This window comes from Falco punctatus, assembly GCF_963210335.1.
Source record: "Falco punctatus genome assembly, chromosome: 7".
In the NCBI taxonomy this organism is placed as follows: Eukaryota; Metazoa; Chordata; class Aves; order Falconiformes; family Falconidae; genus Falco; species Falco punctatus.
In genome coordinates, this window is record NC_137587.1 from 32,001,365 (window position 1) to 32,022,479 (window position 21,115).

At 38.4% G+C, this 21,115-nt stretch overlaps 1 protein-coding gene across 4 annotated transcripts in view; it reads left to right on the forward strand.

Moving 5' to 3' along the window:
* Window positions 1–1,198: 1,198 nt before the first annotated feature.
* PPP4R4 (protein phosphatase 4 regulatory subunit 4) overlaps window positions 1,199–21,115 on the forward strand; it is a 72,490-nt gene continuing 52,573 nt past the window's right edge. For all 4 annotated transcript variants that reach the window (XM_080396260.1, XM_080396261.1, XM_080396259.1 and 1 more), the window contains exons 1-2: window positions 1,199–1,335; window positions 1,845–1,918. In XM_080396260.1, the coding sequence (XP_080252386.1) occupies window positions 1,219–1,335; window positions 1,845–1,918 (191 nt within the window). In that variant the 5' untranslated portion in view covers window positions 1,199–1,218. The remainder of the gene's footprint in view (window positions 1,336–1,844; window positions 1,919–21,115) is intronic.

The following is a 21,115-nucleotide window of genomic DNA, read 5'->3' on the forward strand; positions in this document are numbered from 1 at the left end:
GACTTTTCATCAAAACCAGCATGTTTATAGGTTCCACCTGGGCAATTCTGCTCTGAAATAGCGGTGACAGTGGGGCAGGACTGGTGAGGAGCCCCAGCACAGCTGGAAGGGGACGCTGCCTGAGCTGGGGGGACGGGAGCAGTGGGGATACGGAGCCCCATGGGCACGGCTGCAGCGGGCCTGGGAGCAGGCGGCTTCCGGGGGGTCGTCGCCGAGGGAGGGGGGAGCCCATAGCTGGGGAAGAGGGGCCCGGCGGGTGGGCGGCCGGGGCAGGCCAAGGGGAGCCCGGTGGGGGCGGCCGGGCGGCGGGGGCCAGGGGGAGCCCGGCGGGGCAGGTGGGGCAGGCAGTGCCCGGCGGAGCCCGGCGGGGCGGCGGTGCCCGGGGGAGCCCGGCGGGGCAGGTGGGGCAGGCGGTGCCGGGGGAGCCCGGCGGGGCGGCTGGCAGCACCGCGGGAGCGCGGCCCGGGGCCAGGCCCCGCGCGCGGTGGCGGCCGCTGAGGGGGCGGCGCCCTCCGCGCGCTCGGTACCGCCGCGCCCGGGAGCGGCTTTGCCCCGCGGAGGCCGCTGTAGCGCCGCGTTGCCCCGGCGACCGGCTCGGCGGTGCTGGGGCGGCCCCACCGCGGGGGCCGGCGCCGTGCGGGCTGCGGGGCTGCCCCGGCCGGGCCCGGGAGAGCCGTCGCGCTCGCCCCCGCGCCGCCGGGGAGGGCGCCTGGGGGGGCTGCGCCGCGGGACGGGGGCGGGGAGCGTCACTGCACCGCAGCGACCGTCCCTCCTCCCGGGGTGGGGGGGCGCGCAGAGGCGGCACCGGCGCACCGCGGAGGGGGGCTGCTCCGCTCCGCGCCCTGCCCCGGTGGGGAGCCAGCCCCGTAGCCCGGGCGCTGCGCGGAGAGACGCCGCCGCCCCCTCCCCGGCCCAGAGGCGGCGCCGTCCCCCTCGCCGCTGCGGGCAGGGGCGGCCCGCGAAGAGGGGAAACTTGGCTCGCAGCTCCCCCCGCGCCGGGGGCTGCCGGCACCCGGGGCTGCGGGCACCGGCCCCGCTGCCTGCCCGCCCGGGCCGAGCGGACAAAGTTTCCCGGCGGGAGGCTCGGCGCGGCGGCGGGCGCTGCCGCAGTGTGTGCGCCCGGCGAGGCGGCGGGCGCGGCCGGGGCGCCGGTCCTGCCTACTCCGGTGCGATGTGAGACTCGGGGCGAGCGGCGGCTGCCGGAGGCTGTAGTGTTACATGCGTCCGATAATCCTCTTCTCCAAAATGGATTTTAGTCAGAGCAATTTATTTGGATACATAGAAGACCTGCAGGAGCTAACTATTATAGAGAGGCCAGTACGCAGGAGCCTGAAGGTATATACTTCAAAATAGAACGATGCTTTAAAATCAATTTGAAATTGTGTCTGTTTGATTTATGCACAGCTAACTGAACAAGCAGTTTATTTATTACGGACCAGAATACTAAAGATTGTTTTCGGTCATTTTGGAATAAACGGCCTCGAATTCTATGTAGCAGGGACTTAGTATTTTCCCTGTAAGAGTATCGTCCTCGAAAAAGAAAAAAAAAAAAAAAAAAAAAAAAAGACTAGCTTAGGTCTTTATATGTGATTTGTTTAGACTTTAAGTGATTAATAGTGGTAGCGTCAGACATGGAACTGTACTTCTATTGCATTCCGTCTTTTCCTGGTGAAAGATTTATTTGATTGAATTTGAAATGCTGGCTGCAGATTTCAGGGATTAAATTCAAATTGCACGTGGAACTATCCCTGGTTGTGTGGGGAGGAAGGGGATGTTTTAAGAAGATTAAAGCGATGAAACAGTAAGGCATTGTAAACTCATAATCTCTATTTCACGCTTGACAGACACCAGAAGAAATAGAAAGATTGACAGTTGATGAAGAACTCGGTGATATTGAAAGGGCTGTTTATCTACTCAGGTATTTCCTAACATTACTGTGAAACACTGCTGACTGTTGTGCTCACACAGAGCTTTTTTAGTGCTTTACTTTTCACTATTACTTTGTCTTTCAGTATAGTTTTTTTTGGTGGGTTTTTGGGTTTTTTTTGTTTTTTTTTTTTTTACTTTCTGCTCGTTTAACGTGTAGGCAACAAAAATAAGTACTGTCATGTAAAAAAATTGCATAGAATAGGATGCCTGCATACATGTATAAACGTTTCTTTTCTGAGTTTCTAATATGGCCCTCACCACACTGAGTTGTACTTCATCTTCTTTTCCTCTGCAGTTGATTTTGCAAGATTCCCTAAGTGTTAACATTAATGACACCAATCATTCAGTGATTTCATAGTCACTCTAAGGCATGAACAGTTATCATAGACTGATAACAGAGCTGTTTGAGCATACTGTATATGTCTGGGCTTTCGGAAGAGAAAACTTGAGGATTAGTTTTATAGTCCATAGGAAATACTATAGAAGATACTATATTAATACTTCCCTGTGTTCTGGTGGTGTTTTATTTATTTATTTTATTTTACTTCTTTCTTCTTGTTCTTCAGGATATTTACTGGCAGCTACTTGAATAACTTTAATTTTGATAGTTTAAAATACAGATCTTTCAACTACTGTGTAAGTCATCTTTGAGAGTACAAATGTTCTGAGGGATTTTAATTTGAGTTTGCATTTTTAAACAATGCCTAGTAATTGGAGAACCAGCTGCAGCTCCCTCTCAGTTTGCTTATTCTGCTATTTAAAGTGCTCTTCTAGTCTATGCTTGTCTTCAATGGTTAGGGTAGATATTCTCAGTGCCTTAATTTTCTCTTTTTGGGGTGTGTGTCATTATTTTTAGGTAAGCATTTTTCTCCATTGATACTACTTTTGATACTGAGTTTTGTTTATTTTTTCTTTTAATGCTTAACTTTATTAAATAGTAGATTTTAAAACTTGCATTGCTAATAGTTCCTGTAATCAAAGGAGTCTGTTGACTAGGGAAATCCAGAGGAAACAAGTCTGCACGTGGTGCATATCATTGCAAAGGATGCATATCAATTTTAGACTGCAATCAGCATAGTTTAACTTTTTTTTTTCCTTTCCCTATGTGGCAGCAAATTTCTTTGTTTTTTCCCAATTAAAGATCGTGTTTCCAGCATTATGTCTTTATTGGATCATTTCCTTATTAAAGGGTAAAAGGTTCCACTTCATATCTTTTGTCTTACTAATTGCTTTTCACCCTGGCCTTGAACTCCTAACATCTTCATCTGCTTTCTCTCTACTTGAGCAGCTGCTCTGGGGACGTAATATTTTTTTTCTTTGTGATGAAGTTTTCATTTTTGTCTCTGCATTGTCCTCATTGCTGAAAGGTAGCTTCGCTTCAGCTTGCCTTGATAAGCTTTTCATAAGTCAATCGCTTGCTGTGATTGTCCAGGTATGTTAATACAATAATCCAGTGGAAGCTTTTGCTGTTCAATAGCGTATTGCCTTCCCTGTACTAGAGTTGAAAAGCTGCCTGTAATACAGGTCGTATCCTTTATGTAATGTACAAAAGTATGTATTTTTGGCTTGTGTGGCATTTTTAATCTATTATAATACACTACCCCTTCCTGTTCCTGTTTGACAACAATATCAGCCTGGTCTTTTCATGCTTCAGTTTCTCACACAGATGCATTATTTGCTGTCCTTCAGGTTGTCCCTTATGTGGGACTCTCCTTGATTTTATCCAAAAAGACACTGCCTTTTCTGAAAATCTCACTATAAAAATTGCTTTGGTGACATTGAAATGAATTGTTAATGATATCTGTATTGTGCCCCATTTGGAAAGGATGGTGCTATCTCCGTATACATTAAGAAATATACAAGAACAATAATAGGAAGAAAATCTCTTACCTTCACTATCTAGAGGTAGTATCAAAATACTTAATGTTGTGTCACATGGTCTTTTATATTGTCATTTATGTAACCCTAGTCTGCAGATTGGAGAATTTTAATTTACTGAGGAGGGTGTCTTTGGTATTGCTTGTATGGTACTATGGGGCTGACTAATACTGAGAGAACCTTTGTATGATACAGCAAAGCTAATGTTTACTAATTATTTTCTGTGAAAATCTAAAAAGAACCCTCACATTTTAATGACTTTCATTCTGAACAAAAAACAGCCCAACCACTTTCTTCTCTTTTCACACCAACTTTTCCCTCCAAAACCTGCCCCCAACTTCTCTTCCCCAGCCTTGAATTTAGATACCTTGGTCTGCTTATATGCAGAGTTGTTGCATGTTTAATAATGGATACTTGCTTTTTCTAAATTTCTGCTTCTGAAGTCTTTTACTGTTGTAATCTGAAAACAAGTACATTGACATCTCCTAGTTGAAGAGAATAGTACTGCCTTTTACTGTCTGAGGTTTTTGGTGCCTGAATAGTGTTGGTGGTTTGGTTTGGCGTGTGCTTTTTTATGTTTGAGGTGTTTTGGTTTTTTTTGTCTTTTTTTCTTTTCTGTGGCTGATACTTGCTGTACTGTGTATATGAGAAGGTATTAATTCCCCAATTCTCATCAGTTTCGTCAGTCCATTCTTTTTTCACCTCTTGTATTTACTTCTCATTTGCCAATAATATTATGGAGTTTCTGGCATGCTCTTCTACTTCTTGATATTGTAAAACTATTTATTCTGCTCATCTAGTATGTATTTGTATCTATCTAATGATTATTTTGTATTTCCACCATGTCTTGTCTGGCTATATTTAGCCATGATGTGTTGTTATAGATTTTGTAAATTTCTGTTCATTGTCTGAAGTATGACGTGTCTGCAAATGTTCTTAGCATGTGGTGAGTATGTCTACACATTAATCCTGTTTGAGATCTCACTTTCATAGAGATGTGGCTTCATTTTAATTAATTTTCTGTTGTTACCTATCAGTTTGTTTTTACAGTCTAAAGTGCTAATTGTAATTTTGATAATCCTAGCAAGTTTCTCTATTTTTTTTTAATTATTATGTTTAGGGGATGACTTTGCTTTCAGTCTCCCTTCCTCTGCCAGTACTATCCTTCAAATAACTATGTATTGAGGTAGTTTGGCAAGGTGATCTAGGTAAAGCTGATAATTTTCAGTCAGATTAGTTTTCAGCTAAATCAACTCCTTGGTTTGGCTCATCATGTGTATATAGAAACAGTTGTGCAAGGAAGAGGAAAGGACTCGGTAGGTCTCCTGGTGGCCAGAGTCACTTTAATATGACGTAACCATGGGTGAACTTCAAGTTTAGATCATTGTTGCTCACAGTACTGTTTTAATTAGGTAACATTCTGCAATTAGATTGAACAAGTTCTAATTTAATAAGAATGCGGTAGCAAATTGGACTGTCTTTTGTTGTAATCTCAATTAACCTTGATTCTGGTTGAGGAACTGGACTTCCTTAGACCAGGTTGTCAAGGATGTTTTTGAACTTCCCATTGGAATCAATTTGATTTAGGTACCTAAAAAGGGAGAGGCATTTGAATGTCTAGGATCTATGTTTTACAGCTTAAGCTGGAGTGCTTGGTGGTTTTTGGAGAGTCTAACTGGAATCACTGAAGAGTTGTATTCTGACTGTGTTTCACATGTTGCTGGCCCAACAGAAGAAGGAGGAGAGCAAAATATCTATGTGCATCTCAACCATGTCAGTGTCAAGATTGATGGCTTATCATAATACCATCAGCAGATTCAGACAAGCTGCCAGACTTTGCACTAAAGTGACCGAATAGTTTGCGTTCCACCTCAGGGCATGGTGACCTTTACCAAGACAGTGGCAATAAGCAGCTCAGGAACAGTAATTTTTATTTCTGTTACAAACTTTTGCCTATAGTCTTAGTTTCCATGTTTTCTGATGTTTGATTGATGTTGCTACTTTTATATGTCTTACTCTAGATCGCTTTTTTTATGGCATACAGTCAATAGCAAAATATGTATTCTTTGCCCGATGTGAATCTGGTTTGGGTATAGCATGCACGCTGTGGAGTGGTTTGTTTTCTGAGGACTGAGTAGATTTCCCTAGGGGTTTTACATTGTTGTGTGTGCTATGTTATTTTGTATTCAGCTACTTCCCATTGCTTGTGTCTGCTTAGTGTTAGAGCTTCCAGGCCTTGACATTTCTGTCACACTCAAAACAACAGGGCAATAATGAGTTGTCAAGGTGGGAGATTGAATTATTCACCCTTTTGGGAACATACTGTACTTTGGTTTTGGAGTGATCCTATCTCTAGAAAACAAAATCCCCCTCCAAAACATTTAGCACAGGTTTTGAAGACACAATAGATACTTTATCTAGGTTGAAAGGAATTCAGTGCCTATAAACTTAGCATGGGTTAAGAAAAAACCCACACCCTGTACTTTATTGTAGCCATCCTTGATTAGCTAGAATATTCCTAAATTCTAAACATCCTTTTATACAGAATATGTTGTTAATTGTGAGTGTCAAAACCACTACTATTTAAAAGATTTTTTGATTTTTCTTCTAGTTTTAGTTTTCATCATGTTAGTTTTGGAGATTTTCTCTGTAGGTGCAGACAACTCACCTTTGATTCTAAACAGAAGCTTTAGTTTAAATATAACTTTAGGAGCTGGTTTTCTAATGGAAACATTGTCAATTTTATTTGTGCTACATAAGCATGAGAACTGGCTACTCTATTCTGACTACTTCTGAATTTCTGGCCCTGATGCATACATAGAATACTGAAAGATCCAGCTGTCATGCTAAGTGCGTTGGAGAACTATTCTTTCAACTATAGTGCCAAGCTGTAAATACTAACATAAAAAGTATTTCTTCAGCCTACATGCGCACACACACATATCTTTTATTTTGTAAATTACAACTTCAGTTTTATAAAAGTTTCATTCCTGAATGACTTAGTTGGATGGATTAATTAGTTGCTTGGCCTTGACTCTGTTATGCAAATAAATTATGTATATGAAATTTATTCTTTTACCTTAAAGTGAAGGGTGTACCTTTAGTCTGCTGGAATGACACTAAGTCATTAAATGACACTAAATGCTTTTGTTGATCCTGTTTGCTGAGTAGAAACTACAGCTGACAAACCAGCTGTAAATATACAGACCAGAGTTAATATAGTGCTCTGAGAAATCTTAATAAAAAAAAAAAAAAAAAGACAAGGAGAGAGGAAAATCTTCATTTCAGTTCTCTTTCTTGGGCCAGTCAGCGTGGGAAGATTGCAGGGCCAATCCTTTCCCCCTTGTAGTGTTTGTGCTATGGTTTTGTCCGTGTACACATTGGGGGATTTATCTGAGACAAACCCTGAACATAGTTGTTAGTTTTAAAACAGGTCGACTGTGTGATCCAGGACTTTGTGCACCTTAAAAACGACCTGTTTCAGCACAAAGGAATTGAGTAGAGTGTGGGAACAGTGCTCAGGAGTGGGTGAAATAGCTTTGAGATTTAGCACTGTGTTTGTCTGGCTTATCATATTCTTGAAGCTAAGGTTTCCTCGTGTGTAGTTTACAGTCAAAGTAAGTTGAACAAAGCTTTTCCTATATCAGAAAGAGCAGCTCTTCTCTCCTTTCCTTACATGACTGTGTGTTACTGGCAAATTTTTTGTGCCAGCACTGATGTTATTGCAGCCATGCAGTCTTGGTCAGTTTAGGGAACCATTGCTAATTCTAACAAATTTTTCAGGTACTTTCTTCCAACAAAATGTGCAACTGCATGACTGCTCATGCTACTATAAGCTGGAACATGAGCAGAGAAGATGTCACAGCTGGTAGATCACTCATCAACAGCAGAACAGATTTAGTTCAACTTACTCTAATATTGAATCTATACTTTGAATCTGTGAAGTCAAGTACTGGTTGAAATGACCAGAGAGTATAAAGTATCAGCTGCAGTGTATTTAATGAACCCTTTGACATTACATGGATTTCTGGAAGTCTACCTGAAAGCTGCAACAAGATCAGTGGTGGCTCTTCCTTATGCATTGTCAAATTATCCTCTGGAGATGATGTCAGTTATGTTTATGTTTCAGAGTATGTTTCTGTAAACAAAGTTGAAAGGACTGTGGGTTTTCTTGACTTCTAAAATTTGTTCTGTTGCCCTGGGGAAAACCGTATCATGCTCTCCTAGAGAAGATCTGCATAGGAATATCCAGCTAAATATTTACAATGCTTCTTTCTTTCTACATGTCAAATCACATACAGGAATAGCATGTTTCTCAGCAGGAGACTGAGTCTGTTTTAGTTTTGTTTAGATGAGAACTGGCATTTGATAATAACTTTAACAGTTGCACAGTTCATTTTGTGATAGCACATAATTAATACATAAGTATAATAATTCCCTTTATATCACCTTCTATGGAAGGTTCCAAGTGTTTACAATGTTTTGTACTTGTGAGGAGCTTTTATCCTCATGCTTGCTCAATATTACTACTTTATGTTTTTATATCCTTTGCCTGCTTTGGCAAGAAATAATAGTATTGTACCAGTTTACATCAAGACCTATGGATGCATCAAATGGAAACTGCATGAGGATGTAGATGGGAAAATATAACGTTTTGTATTAGAATATATCAAAGGTACAAACTCTTTAAAAAGCAGGTGAAGCTGTCCTTTTATGACAAACCTGAGAACGCTTTCACACGATGGTGCCCTGATGAATGTTGCATGCTAGTGACTGAAACAAGTACCTAGCAGATTTTCTTGCAAATTCCTTCTTGTATTTTGAGGACTACTCTGTTGTAGACATAGGAAGCCCTTCACATGGCATGTTCTGGTGCTTGCATGGCCCTGCATTCTGACTACTTCATTTGCTGTCGACAGAGAGAAGCAGTGGCAGTTAGTACTGGCCTAGCTATTCTTCCCGTAAAAGCAGTAGACATTTCAGCTTTGTGAGTATAAGGATAGTAACATGTACCATGTGTATCGAAAATCTGAGTACTCTGAGACTTCCAAATAATGATTCTTAATGCTGATATACCACATATTTTTACAATAAGAGTTGTTTTAGATACTCCTCTGAATCTCCACAAAATGAGGCAGATAACACATTATATAGTGTTGGTTCACATTGCTGCACTTTGAAATTTTGTGAGAGGGGAACCTGTTTTACTGAGGTGAAATCCTGATCATAATTTAAGGACTTCAGGAACTAGGACTTCAGGAACTAGGACTGCAGGCCTGGGCCTGTGTCTGTGCCTCAGCTGATGTGCTGTGACAGGAATAATTTGGAATGAGACAAGAAATAGCTTCATCGAGATTTAAAATTAATCCTGTTCTCTGGGGTATACTTGTAGAACTGTTTTATTTAGCTATTTTTAGAGTTAACTTTAGTAATAATGTTTTGTCTTTGTTCCACCAGCTGGTAGTCTAAATGCCAACACCGTGGTAAAGTTACACTGGATCTTTGTCAAGCTTCAGAGCCCAAAGCTTTATGCCACAGGAAAGAAACCAAGATTATTTATCACTTAAACAGAAATTTTTATACCAGGAAAAGAGAGTCGGAATATAGACAGTTATTGAGACTAAGCAATTCAAGTAGGTCTCCATTATTGATTGAAAGCTTCTCCTACGTTGTCAGGAGCATCATTTTAATCTTTCAGGGCCCTTTTTTGTAGAAGAAAAATTCTCTTTAGGTCTTGAAGACAAACTCTAAAATAGATTGGAAGTAATTTTTATAGTGAGGATTTCTATTGGCAGTGCCTGGCAAAACACATATTACAGCTAAAGAACCAACTGTTTAAAGTATACACAACTATAGGACTCTGCCTCAAAAAGAAGGTGGCTTCAGATTCCAAACCTGATGCCGCAAGTGGCATCTAGCCAGAGTTACGTCCTCAGGGAAAGATTTTTAGAAATAGGCCAGAGATGAAAAAACAGGAAGAATCTTTTCATTTGAACATGATAGTGATAGGAATGCTACTTAAGTAAGTTCTCAAAACTCACACTTTGAGAGTTAACATGCCACTGGCATTCTTACATCTTGATTCTGCCGTGCCCCCCCCCCCCCCCCCAATTACCTTTCTAGATCAGGTTGTGTATGGGTCTTTGCAGTCTGAACAGTAGAAGTATCTTTTACAGGCTTTGAAATGAAGGGTTCTCTAACTTTTACACCCTAGTCTGTTAAAACTAGTTTTACATGGCTCTCACGTTTGTTGCAGTTCTTGAAGTTTCTCTTCTCTCCATGAATAACCTTGCGGGTCTCACGGAGACACTTTTTGTCTAGATGGAGTCTTTCTCATTGAATGTTAATTCCCTATAGCCTACCAGATGAGCACCCCTATCCAAGGAAGAAAAATGTCTTTCTGCTTTATGAGTCATAATAAAACAGAATGAGAAAAGAGACAAAGAACCACTTGGAAACTTCTGCTAGATCTCTTAGATACATCTGTCTGAGGCATGTTTTGTTGCCTCTGGCTGATACTTTTACACAAGCAGGAAAATGTACCAGATATTTCTGGTACATGTTATTATTTGAATGGATTCCTGATGATGCAGGTATTCTTATCTAAATTCTACCATTTAGCTTCTTTTGCATTCAAATAAATGTTTCAGTGTGTTTCTTTTTGCAAAGTGTTATCCTACGAGGGGTTAATGTTAATGAATAAATATACCATGCTCTGGATGTATTCCTCCATATCTTGGTAGCAGTTGTTTCGGGAGCAGTTTTCTTTATTCCATGTTGCATGACTGTGGATTCTGAGAATGTGTACAACTCACATGTGCAGATTAGCTGAGTCATTCCTTGTCAGTCCTATCAATTCACAGCAGGACCAAGAGGAATTACTGTACTTTATTGAACTTTTATTCCAACTTTTTTATTTCCAATTTCCAATATTTATTTATTTCCAATTTCCAATATTGTTGGAAACATCTTGCCCGTCTACACCTTATATAGTAATAGATTTTAGATGCTTACACCTTTTCTAACAGACTATGGATAAAAAATACTTCTCAGTCATTGTATAATTCCAAAATTACTCTTTATTTACAGAAATATGCTACAGTGTGATTTCAGTCCCAGTGTTTTCCTGTAATTCCTACTTTCTTGTTCTTCCACTGTTCTTAAATTTACTATAACATAGGAAAGTCAGATTCAGGCTGTGTGTAAGCAGGGGTAGATGAACTGACGTGAATGGAATTGCATCATTTTAAGTGTGTATGAATCCAAGGTGAGTGTAATAACTAGGGGTCTTGTTTTATTGACTTTGTCTACTTAAGGTAGCTGGGAAGGTATTTGTAGGACTTCAGACTTCTTTTTTTTTTGTTAACCTTACATTTTCTGTAAGATTATTTAAATGAAGGTGACCAGCATCACCAGCATCACCAAGTCAAAACAATCTATAATGATGAAGAAAGAGTGAAGCATCAAAGAGCATATAGTTTTACGTTCTTTCTGTTGGGAGTGTGTGTGGGAAGAAGTAATTTATCTATTCTTCTTGTCCTTATCCATTTTCCAATAAACTTCCAGTTTAAGAGAATTCTGGCTTTGCAAATAGATCAATACAGGTATTTTTTATAAGGTATTTTTCTCATAGGTTTTTGAAGTTGTCTTCTGCTTTATTGTGAAAAAAACCCACAGGATTTTTTTTCTTTCCCCAGCATACCTTAAATTGGAATAAAATAATGTGGTTTTATGTTTTTAAATGGTAACGCACTGTAACTTTGAATAAAATTGCAAAATTGGCACGTGGTGTTCTGTGGCATTACAGAAGCATGAGGAAGGGTACAAGCAGAAAGTCTTGGAGCCTGTGTTTTTGCTTATGAGAATAGCTTTGTGTACAAATTGTCAATTATGTCCCTAGTAAAAGGTCTATGTTTCTTGAAGTAAAAACAGTGGATTAATTTGGGTAGGTATCAATTAGCTTCCCCCCCAATCCGATGACTACTGTTAAACAACAAAGAACATTAAGCACTGGAGCCATCAGTTTATACTAAGATTAAATAGTTGTTCAAAGCTGTCTGTAGAACTCCAACACATTTCTCTTTACCAGCTGGAAGAAGAGCAGGAAAGTTGGATTCATGCTGGGTCAAAGCATTGATAACTCAATTGATATAAACAGAGCTGCACAGTAGGAGAAGCACTGTTGCACTCGGTGATATTATTGCATTTTGCTTGCTAGGGGTTATATCTACAAAATGGGATGATTTACTATTTACCTGTTCTGTAGGTAACACAGCATAGTGTTAGACAAGAAGTGCAGTTGACCAGCAGCAGGTGGTCTGACTTTCCGAAGTAGTATATACTCTCTATATATTCTCTTGTCCCCACCCCCACCCCCCAAGTGTAATTGCTTGGTAACTTCTTTTACCAAGAGTATATTGAGAAAGCTTGACCAGGGACAGTAAGGAAATGCTTTAAAAATGCTAACTATAGTTTTGTTGTAATTATGAATTAATTATATTGTCTCTGACAAAATAAACATGTAAAAGAGAAACCTGAAGGGCATCTGCCTTAATATATGTATTTTCTTGGTAATATTACATTGTTGGGCAGGCCTGGAGATAAAAATGCTGGCTTTAAAAGGAGAAACAGAAAAGATGCCATTTTCACTGCTGAAATTGTAACTGAGCTTTTTGAGGAGGAGGATTTATGTCCATATTAAATAGCAAAACATGAGTCACTGCCTCATTGCTGCTTGTACCAAAATTCTTCTGTTATAAACAGTTAATCTCGTTTATGTAATTTCATTTGAAAGCTCAGGATTAGGATACCTATTTCTCTGCCATTTTGGGAGCTAGAAGTTATTTAGGGTATAGTCTTCAGGGCAAGATTTAGTTTTATTTTTGCTTTTTACAGCTGCACCAAGTGCTAACAACTAAATCAATGGAGAAAATAATGATGACTACTTAAAATTAACCTGCTGCTTTAATGTAGGTTTTAAGACAAGAATATGTCTATTTCCTCTTACTTTTATCACCATGTGAAGCCAACGGTAGGTGCATTTTGAGGGTTACTTGCAACTTGTTTTGAACCTTGCATGCCTGTTGTATTACACATGAACAAAATAGTTGTACCATGAGTTTGTAATAAATGATTAGGTGCATACCGGTATGGAAAAATCAGCTCTTAAGGGCAGATAAATGCATTTGTGCTTTGATCACTTAAACCATTCTACCTATTTTAAAACAGTGTGTTAGAGAGTAGGTAGATCAATAAAATTAATATCCAGATCTCTGTGTCCTACTTTTTTATTGCCAATTCTGAAGGCTTTAAGTAGTTAATTTTCCAGTGCCTCATCTTACTTCCTGATTAAATGAAGAAGATGATTTTGTTGTTGGCTGTTTTCTTTTTTTGTTTGTTTTTGGTTTTTTTTGTTTGTTTTTGTTTAAATGAAGAATTGGAAAGTGGCAGCCTCTGGATCTATTGTGTATAATGTCCCACACCTATAAGACCCCTGAACTGAAAAAGGTTCTAAGTAGACTTTAGTACTTGTTAGGTCATCTGAGGTGTTCATGATTCAGTTTGCGTGCTTTTTGGTAACAGATGCAAATATTAAGGTTGAGGTTTCTTTATTCTGTTGCTGCTGTTGAGTCCAGCATACAGAAGACTGGTTTTATTTTTTGCCAAATGCTATTCCTTCCCTTGCAAGTGTGTACATCTTATTTTCCTTTTCTTTGCCATCCTCCCTATGACTGGTGGTTTGCCTTGAGATCATTATCTTCAGGAAACTACACACTGAGTGAATACCAGTTAAGATGGTTTGTGTGATACCTGTAAAGACTATGCTGGCCCTGTGATACTCATACAGAAATTTGGAGTTTTGGATGCAATGTAATAATATTGATATTCTAAGCACTGTGTGCTGTTTTTTAAGGTAAATTCTACCTGTAGATATCCATTTGCATGGATGATGTATCAGACACGAAATAGAAGTATTATTCATGCAAATAATACATTGCGTTAATATTGCACAATGAATTTGGACTAAACATTTACTGTCCCACACCTTTTAGTGATCAGTTAATTCTGTTCAATTACCCAAATTTTTGGTTTGTAAACAAACCAAAGGGGGGATGGTGGTGGTTTGCAAATGGTATTGTATCAATGGTTGCCTTTTTCTGAATTTTTTCTTTTTTCTATTACTTTTGCTTTCGTAGAAGGATGTTTTTACTGACATAGTAAATAAATAAGCCAGATATTCTGATGGTTAACACTGGTATGCTGTGAAGGATCTATGCAGTTGAGCATGTTTGACACACATTCAAAGGGAAGAGGTATTATTTTCTTCCAGAGAAGATTCTGAACTAATTTTAGTAAATGTGGGTGGAATTACTGGTAAATGCTGTATTTATTCTTTCAATTGCAGAATGTCAAACTTGTTTTGGGATAATCATGCTATTAGAAATAAGTTAAAATATGATTATGTGAGGAAAAAATAGTCTAACAAAAGGGTACTCAAGATCATTGTAGTGATTTTGAAGGTAAGGAATGTTATTAGGATTATAATTACCTAAAACTAGTTGGGTAGGCAGGAAGATTCTGATCATGTGCTTATAATGATTTTGACAGGAATGTAAATACAGATGAATTATCCGTATGTATAATATCATTTGTATCTACTGTTTCAAATTATTCTGCCAGAGAGATGGAAATATGCAAGACTTGTGTCATCACTTCAATTTGTTTATGATGTTAATTGTATTATCTGGTTTGATTATCTGTCCACTCCAAGCTGTATGCCATCAATGGAACAAACAATGGCATGACTCTGACTCTTTCTTCATTTTAACCTAAGGAGCTGAAATTCATCCTACTTCTTAAAGTGAACATGAATTAAGTAAAGCACTTTTTTGTTTGACAGAATGTGAATCAGCAACAGCTTGGAATTGAATTAATTTTTAGTTATTTGCATGTTTACCTCCAAAAGCTGCCTTTGATCTGTGGTTGCTTCTGATACGTGAGAAATCACTATCAGAGGTATCTGTTTGACATTGTATTGCTTATGCATGTAACTGAAGTAGATGTCCAATACTACTTGAAAATATTTGAATAATGAACAGAAGACAAACAAATAAGGCTTTCCACTCTCAGCTGTCTAAAATCTAGCTTATTTGAGGAGTAAGTTCACAGTTTTGTGTTTGTTTTCTAATTCTTTTTTTTCTTTTGAGTCACCAGGCCCTTTGAGTAAGACAATAATAATTTGGCAGAAATTTAGTGTTACCTGTTTGAAATCATTTTGAGGTCACAGTCAGATTTCCTTGGTTGAGAAAAAGGAACTGCTTCTGCAGCTAAAGCTTGAAAAGACTTGCTAAAATTTTAGATATTTTTCAGTGCTTACAATTTACATTGAACCATGAGCTCAGCTTGTATTCTTACATGATACCTATCTACTTACAATGTCTCTCTCTATAACTATATATATCTATATATACAATATATAGATACATTTATCTTGCATGTGGGGAAAATGCTGTGAGCAATAGCTTCAAACCCCTGGGTTCAGTGTCTTTACCCTTTTTTATTTTTCTTGTGGCTTTTCATTCACTGTACTTATACACTGTACTTTCATTCATTCTGTACTCAGTGTTATTTACAATGTTTCTACAGGTCTTTTACATTTACATTTTCTTCAATCCAGTCTGTGTGATTTTGAAAATGGATGGTCAACTTATGTGCAAAGTATGGTTTTTGTACTATTTGTCTATGTTATAGTGGTTGATGCAGCAACTTAGATTTTTCATTCTGAATCTTATAAGCCTATTTGAAAAAGTTTGAATTTTTTGGAAGATAACTCAAAAGCCCTCCTTGTACTTTAACTCTAAGAATGTTATGGTTATTTCAGGCTTTTACCATGGTCTTCAATATAAAACAAACTCTTGCCTATACAGAAAGGCTTTTTTTTTTTTATGAAGCAATGCAAGTATAGACAAATAGACCAGTAACAGTTGCTTTCCTAACCTTATGATGTGCTTTTCCTAATGGTACCCAGAGGAATTCCTCATTAAATTAGTATAGCATAGTTTGGGTTTAAATGATTGAAGAGATTCATAGCAAGGTGGAGGGAAGTGTTATCCTCTATTAGAGCAGTCAATAAATCTTGAAAAAATAGGCAATTTTTTTAGACCTGCCAAGGAGAGGTTGAAATGCACAGATACAGCTTTCTCAATCAAGAACCTTTAAATATTCCTGAGAAGATTCTCGTCAACTTCCACAACTATCAGAGTTGCTGTAAAAAAAAAAATAAAAAAAAAAATTGATACAATGTGGAATATGTTATGGTCAGAAAGGATGAGAATGCATGATGAAAAGTCACACAAATAAGTAATAAAGTGGAAGCTTTGGGATCTATTCATTATGATGCCCTACAACTGTAAGACCCATGGGTGGAGGAAGACTCTAAGTAGATTTTAGTACTTGTTAGGTCATTTGAAGTGTTCATTTCTTTCATGCCACCATTAGCTAACTCAGTGGATGAAATGTACTGGTACAAAAAATAAGACTGGAGAATGAAAAGAGATCTTGTGTCTAAATTAGACTAGAAGATAAATTTAGGTCAGCAGAAGTAATTTACCCTTCTAGAATTTGGTTAGCATCTGTGATTATTTTTTTCCTCACTTTCTGTGTAGAAAAATTACAGGCTTTGTACTTTCTCAGAAGATGACTTATATCATATAATGCATGCTGTGAAATGACAAATCTTGCTGAAAGTGGAAATTATAAATTCTGGGTTAGTGAATGAGGGCTGGGCAGAGGGAAAAATAGTATCAGCTACTAGCTTGTTTTTTTTATACCACCTAGGAATTGGAAATTATATTATCTTCATCTTGGAGTGAAAAGGCTGGTTTTACATTTCAAGTTTTGCTGTCTTTTATTTTGACTCTAGATGAATTCTACCCAGAGACCGTACAAAATGCAATATGCGTTATAAGTCCTCTAAAGAAGAGGAAACACTTATCTTCTAGCAGATAGTAATGTTGATACTAAGGTAATACTTGAAAGGAAAAATGTTTTCCTTTGAGGCACTTTTTATATTCCTGAAACTCTTCTTAAAATTCAAGGGAGAAAGTAATTCGTGTCTGAACTCACAGAAACTGATGGTATTAGGAAGAATTAAGTTATTGTATGATTATAGTACATCTGTTTTAGCTCAGGAACAGAAAAGAGTATTTGTATGAACTGGACATCCTTTCTGTCTCTGACAGTTTTTCAGCAAGCAAACAGAACGAAGAAACTTCAGTTGATCAGACTAATCCTAGCAAACAAGGTTACTACGAATACAAAACTACTGTGCAGCTAAATCTTGGATTTCCATTCTTGCTTTAATTGCACTAAAAGTTTCATGTGTAGTGGAACACGTTCAGATATATACTAAGATCAGATTAATTTATTTTTTTTAATGTATAGATCATGGAGGTTTTATTCAGATGTGCTGTAAAATGATCACGATCACATATATCTGAAGTAGAAGACCAGGATGAGGAAGTGGGTTTGAAAATTACATTTTAATAGAAAAGGGTTACAGTGTCAAATGAGGTGTTCATACTGTGATATTACCAGAACTTCTGACTTATTGAAAATGGATATATCAGGTGTTACATTTTCAGATTAACCTTATTCTATCTTATTTTCAGTAAAATTATAGAAGCCTGAAAATAAAGTTTCTTCCCTTTATTTGCTCTGGCTAGACAGGTAACAAAGGGAGGGAAGTGTTAAAAGACAAAGCTGCTTATCGCTTCTTTGGCCCCATTCCAGTCTTGGACTTAGTTGTAGTCTGGTTTATATACCTATTCTAGAATCTTGCTTTTTATCATATATGTCATACACACGAAGGCTTGCATACATAAATGTTATACTGTATTAGTACATACAGAAAAAGGCCATTGACTTCTAGGACAATTTAAATCAGTTTTGAGGTTGTTACATATGGTGCCCAGCTAAGTGTGGTCTTCAAAAGTTGTTCTGATAGTCAAGGAAGCGCAACATAGGGTTTAGGAGCCCCAGTATTGTATTTTAAAATACATAAGATTGCTTATACTATGTAACCAATATAGATCTGTAATTATGTATATGTGTGTGTGTCTAAATGAGTAATGTTTTTTAAGTTCTTGTAATAGATTTTCTTCAGAAGGAAGCCTCTTCTTTTAGCAGTTACTGTACAATGCCAGAAATGTTAAGTAGTTTGATACATCAGTAAACTGTTTTTAAAAATACAGCCTAAATATTTTGTGTATCTTTGCAGTTTCAAATCCTAGTGCGGATTATCAGGTAAAACATAATTTTGATTCCAGATACTTTTTTGATTTGCAACATGGTAGAAGATAATGCACAATTTTGTAAAGCACTTACGGTCTATAAAATCTTCCTTGTAAAATATAGTTTCAAGACTGAGAAGCATGAGCTGTGCAAATATTAACAAAGTCTTTGTTCAACTGAGGCACTCAAATGAAGTTATTTTAAGGAAATGACAGATTCCTCCATGGGACTGGGTCTGTTTATAATACACTTGTTACAATTTATGTCAAATAGATGTTCAGACACTACCATTATATAATTTATGTTTACAAAAGTATAATTGAAATGTAAGCACACATAACATGAAATAAAAGGAAACTTACGACTTTACAGTGGTGTTAAGAAAAGATTGTACTTTCACAGAAAAGTGTGAAATATGGTACTGACTGTACTTTATCAAAGGAGTATTCACTTTGAAACAAAATGAAAATTGGTCTTAAAATAATTTATCGATATTTGTGATCTTAAGAAATTTTCCTATTTGCTAGGTTTTTTCTCCCTTTTTGTTACCAAAACCCTTAAAATATGCAATCAAAGACAAAATTAAAAAATAAAACTTACAGAAGTGTTAGATTTTACTTAGCAAGAGAAGAACATAGAAAGCATTTTAATAAAATTTAAGTCTGTGTCTACCTGCCTGCATAGGAAAGATTGCTATGTAAAAATCTTCACCATAGAAGTCAAGAAGATTGTCTAATTTCCGAAGTCTTATGGGCCAAGCACTTTTATGTTATTGACAGAAATATTTATCTGGATTTCTAGTTTGCCTTGGCAACCAGTGTATTGCACAGAAGAACAGAAATCCTGGAAGGAGAATTGATATTAAATCATTCTGAATGGGCTAAATCCTTCACATTCTGAGCTTTTATACAAATAGGAAATTAAGTTTAGTATTTATGAATGACAGTCAGAATAGTTTAGGTGGCTGGGGACTTCTGGAGGTCATTTGGTCCAATGCCCAGCGCAAAGCAGGGCCAGCTTCCAAGTCTAATGTAATTTGATGTTAGATCAGGTTGCTCAAGACATTGTCCAGATGAGTTTTGAATATCTCCAAGGATTCCCCCAACCTCCAGGCACCCTTTTTCAATGTTTGATAATGTTCTTTCTGACTTTCTTTTTCCCAGTACCTGATTAGTTATTGAATACTTTATTATTATTTTATCGTGTTATTCTAATCAGACACTCACTGAGGTTGGTAAATTTTTACTTGTGTTTTCAACGGATGCAGGTTTAGACCAACACAGAACATTTTGGAATCTTGTACTGAGAATATGTCACTTATGTGTATTAACACTGTAATCCCCTGCAACCATCCATCAGAGCTACTAGATTTGTAAAACTAAGTTACACAAAGCATGGACTTCAGTGGTTGATTCAGCAATGGCTATTTAGCAAATCATTTTTGCTGAACTGATATCGTTGGCCACAGTGTTGAAGTCAGTTCATAAACACAGTGCTTTAGTTAGAGCTTGGGTAAACATTGTACCTCAGTCGTCTTTACAATGCCGTATTCTGCTCCTGTCACTGTGTTTTGCAGGCTAGTGCAAATGAAGGTGGGGAGAAGAGAGATATATGTAAATTTATGTTCTCTTTTTCAAACTCCTTTGTGGTAATATTCTCTTGGGGAACATTCAGTGACTTATCTTCTTTCTTCATGCTGTAGAAGGAGCTGTAGTCCTTCATTCCCTTTCCAGATAGAAATGTTCCTAATTGAGTACCCAGGGACTTTTAAAACTTGTTTGCTCCTAATTTGCAGAATCTGTTTTTGAAAAATGATTTAAAAATGAAATTCAAATTGAATGTTTAAGCATCCATTTTAAGTAGCTAGCTATTTTAAATATAAGAAATCTTATTGTCTGCCCTGAGCTTGCTGGAAGTTTGCAAACCTGGAAACACCCCTCCTGAATGTAATCATAGTATAGTTGTGGTGTAAAGGGACCTCTGGAGACAATGTAGTCCACCTCCCTTCTCAAAGCAGTGTCAATTAGAGCAATGTGTTCAGGGTCTTGTCCTGAACTCAGGATTTTGAATCCTAAGGATGGAGACTCTACCAGCTGTCTGGGCAGCTCATTCCAATATTTGAGCAGTCTGACATAGAAGAACATTTTTCAAGTCTATTGAATTTTTCTCCATTGCCTCTTGACCTGTCACTGGGCACCACTGGGAATAATGTGTGTCTGTCTTCTTTAGCACCTCACGTCACATTTTATACATATTAAATAAGACCCCCAAGTCTTCTCGAGACTAAAAATCCCTGTTGTCTAAGCTTCTGCTCAAATATTAGGTGCTGTAATCCTTTAATCATTTTAGTGGCCCTTCAATGGACTCCCTGCCATCTGTCTAGGAGTTTCTTGTGCTGAATAGAGAAGAATAATCACCTCCTTTGAGCTGCTGGTGGTGCTTTTCCTAGTGTAGCCCAGAGTGCTGTTGTCTGCCATTGCCACAAGGACACATTTCTGGCTCCTGGTCAGCTTGGTGTCTACTAGGACCTCCAGGTCCTTTCCTGCCAAGCTATTTTCCAGTTGGCTGGCTCCCAGCCTGTTCTGGTGCACTGAGTTATTTCTCCACAGCTGCAGGACTTGCATTTCCCACTGTTGAACTTAGTAAGATCCCTGTTGGTTTGTCTCTCCAGCTTGTTGAGGCAGCACAACCATCTGGTCTAACCAACCCCTCCACCCAGTTTTGTGTCATCTGTATATTAGCTGAGGTTACACTCTGTCCCATCATCCAGGTCATTAATGAAAACGTTAAACAGTATTGCCCCCAGCATAGACTCCTGAGGTAAACCACCCATGGCTGGCTCCCAGCTGGCTGCCTTGCCGCTGATCAGAACCCTTTAAGCTCCATAGTTCAGCTGGTTTCCAGTCCGCATCACTTTCCATTTATCTAGCTTGTACTTCATCAGTTTATCTATGAGGATATTATGGAAAATTATGTCAAAAGCCTTGCTAAAATAAGTTAAAACGGCTTCCACCAT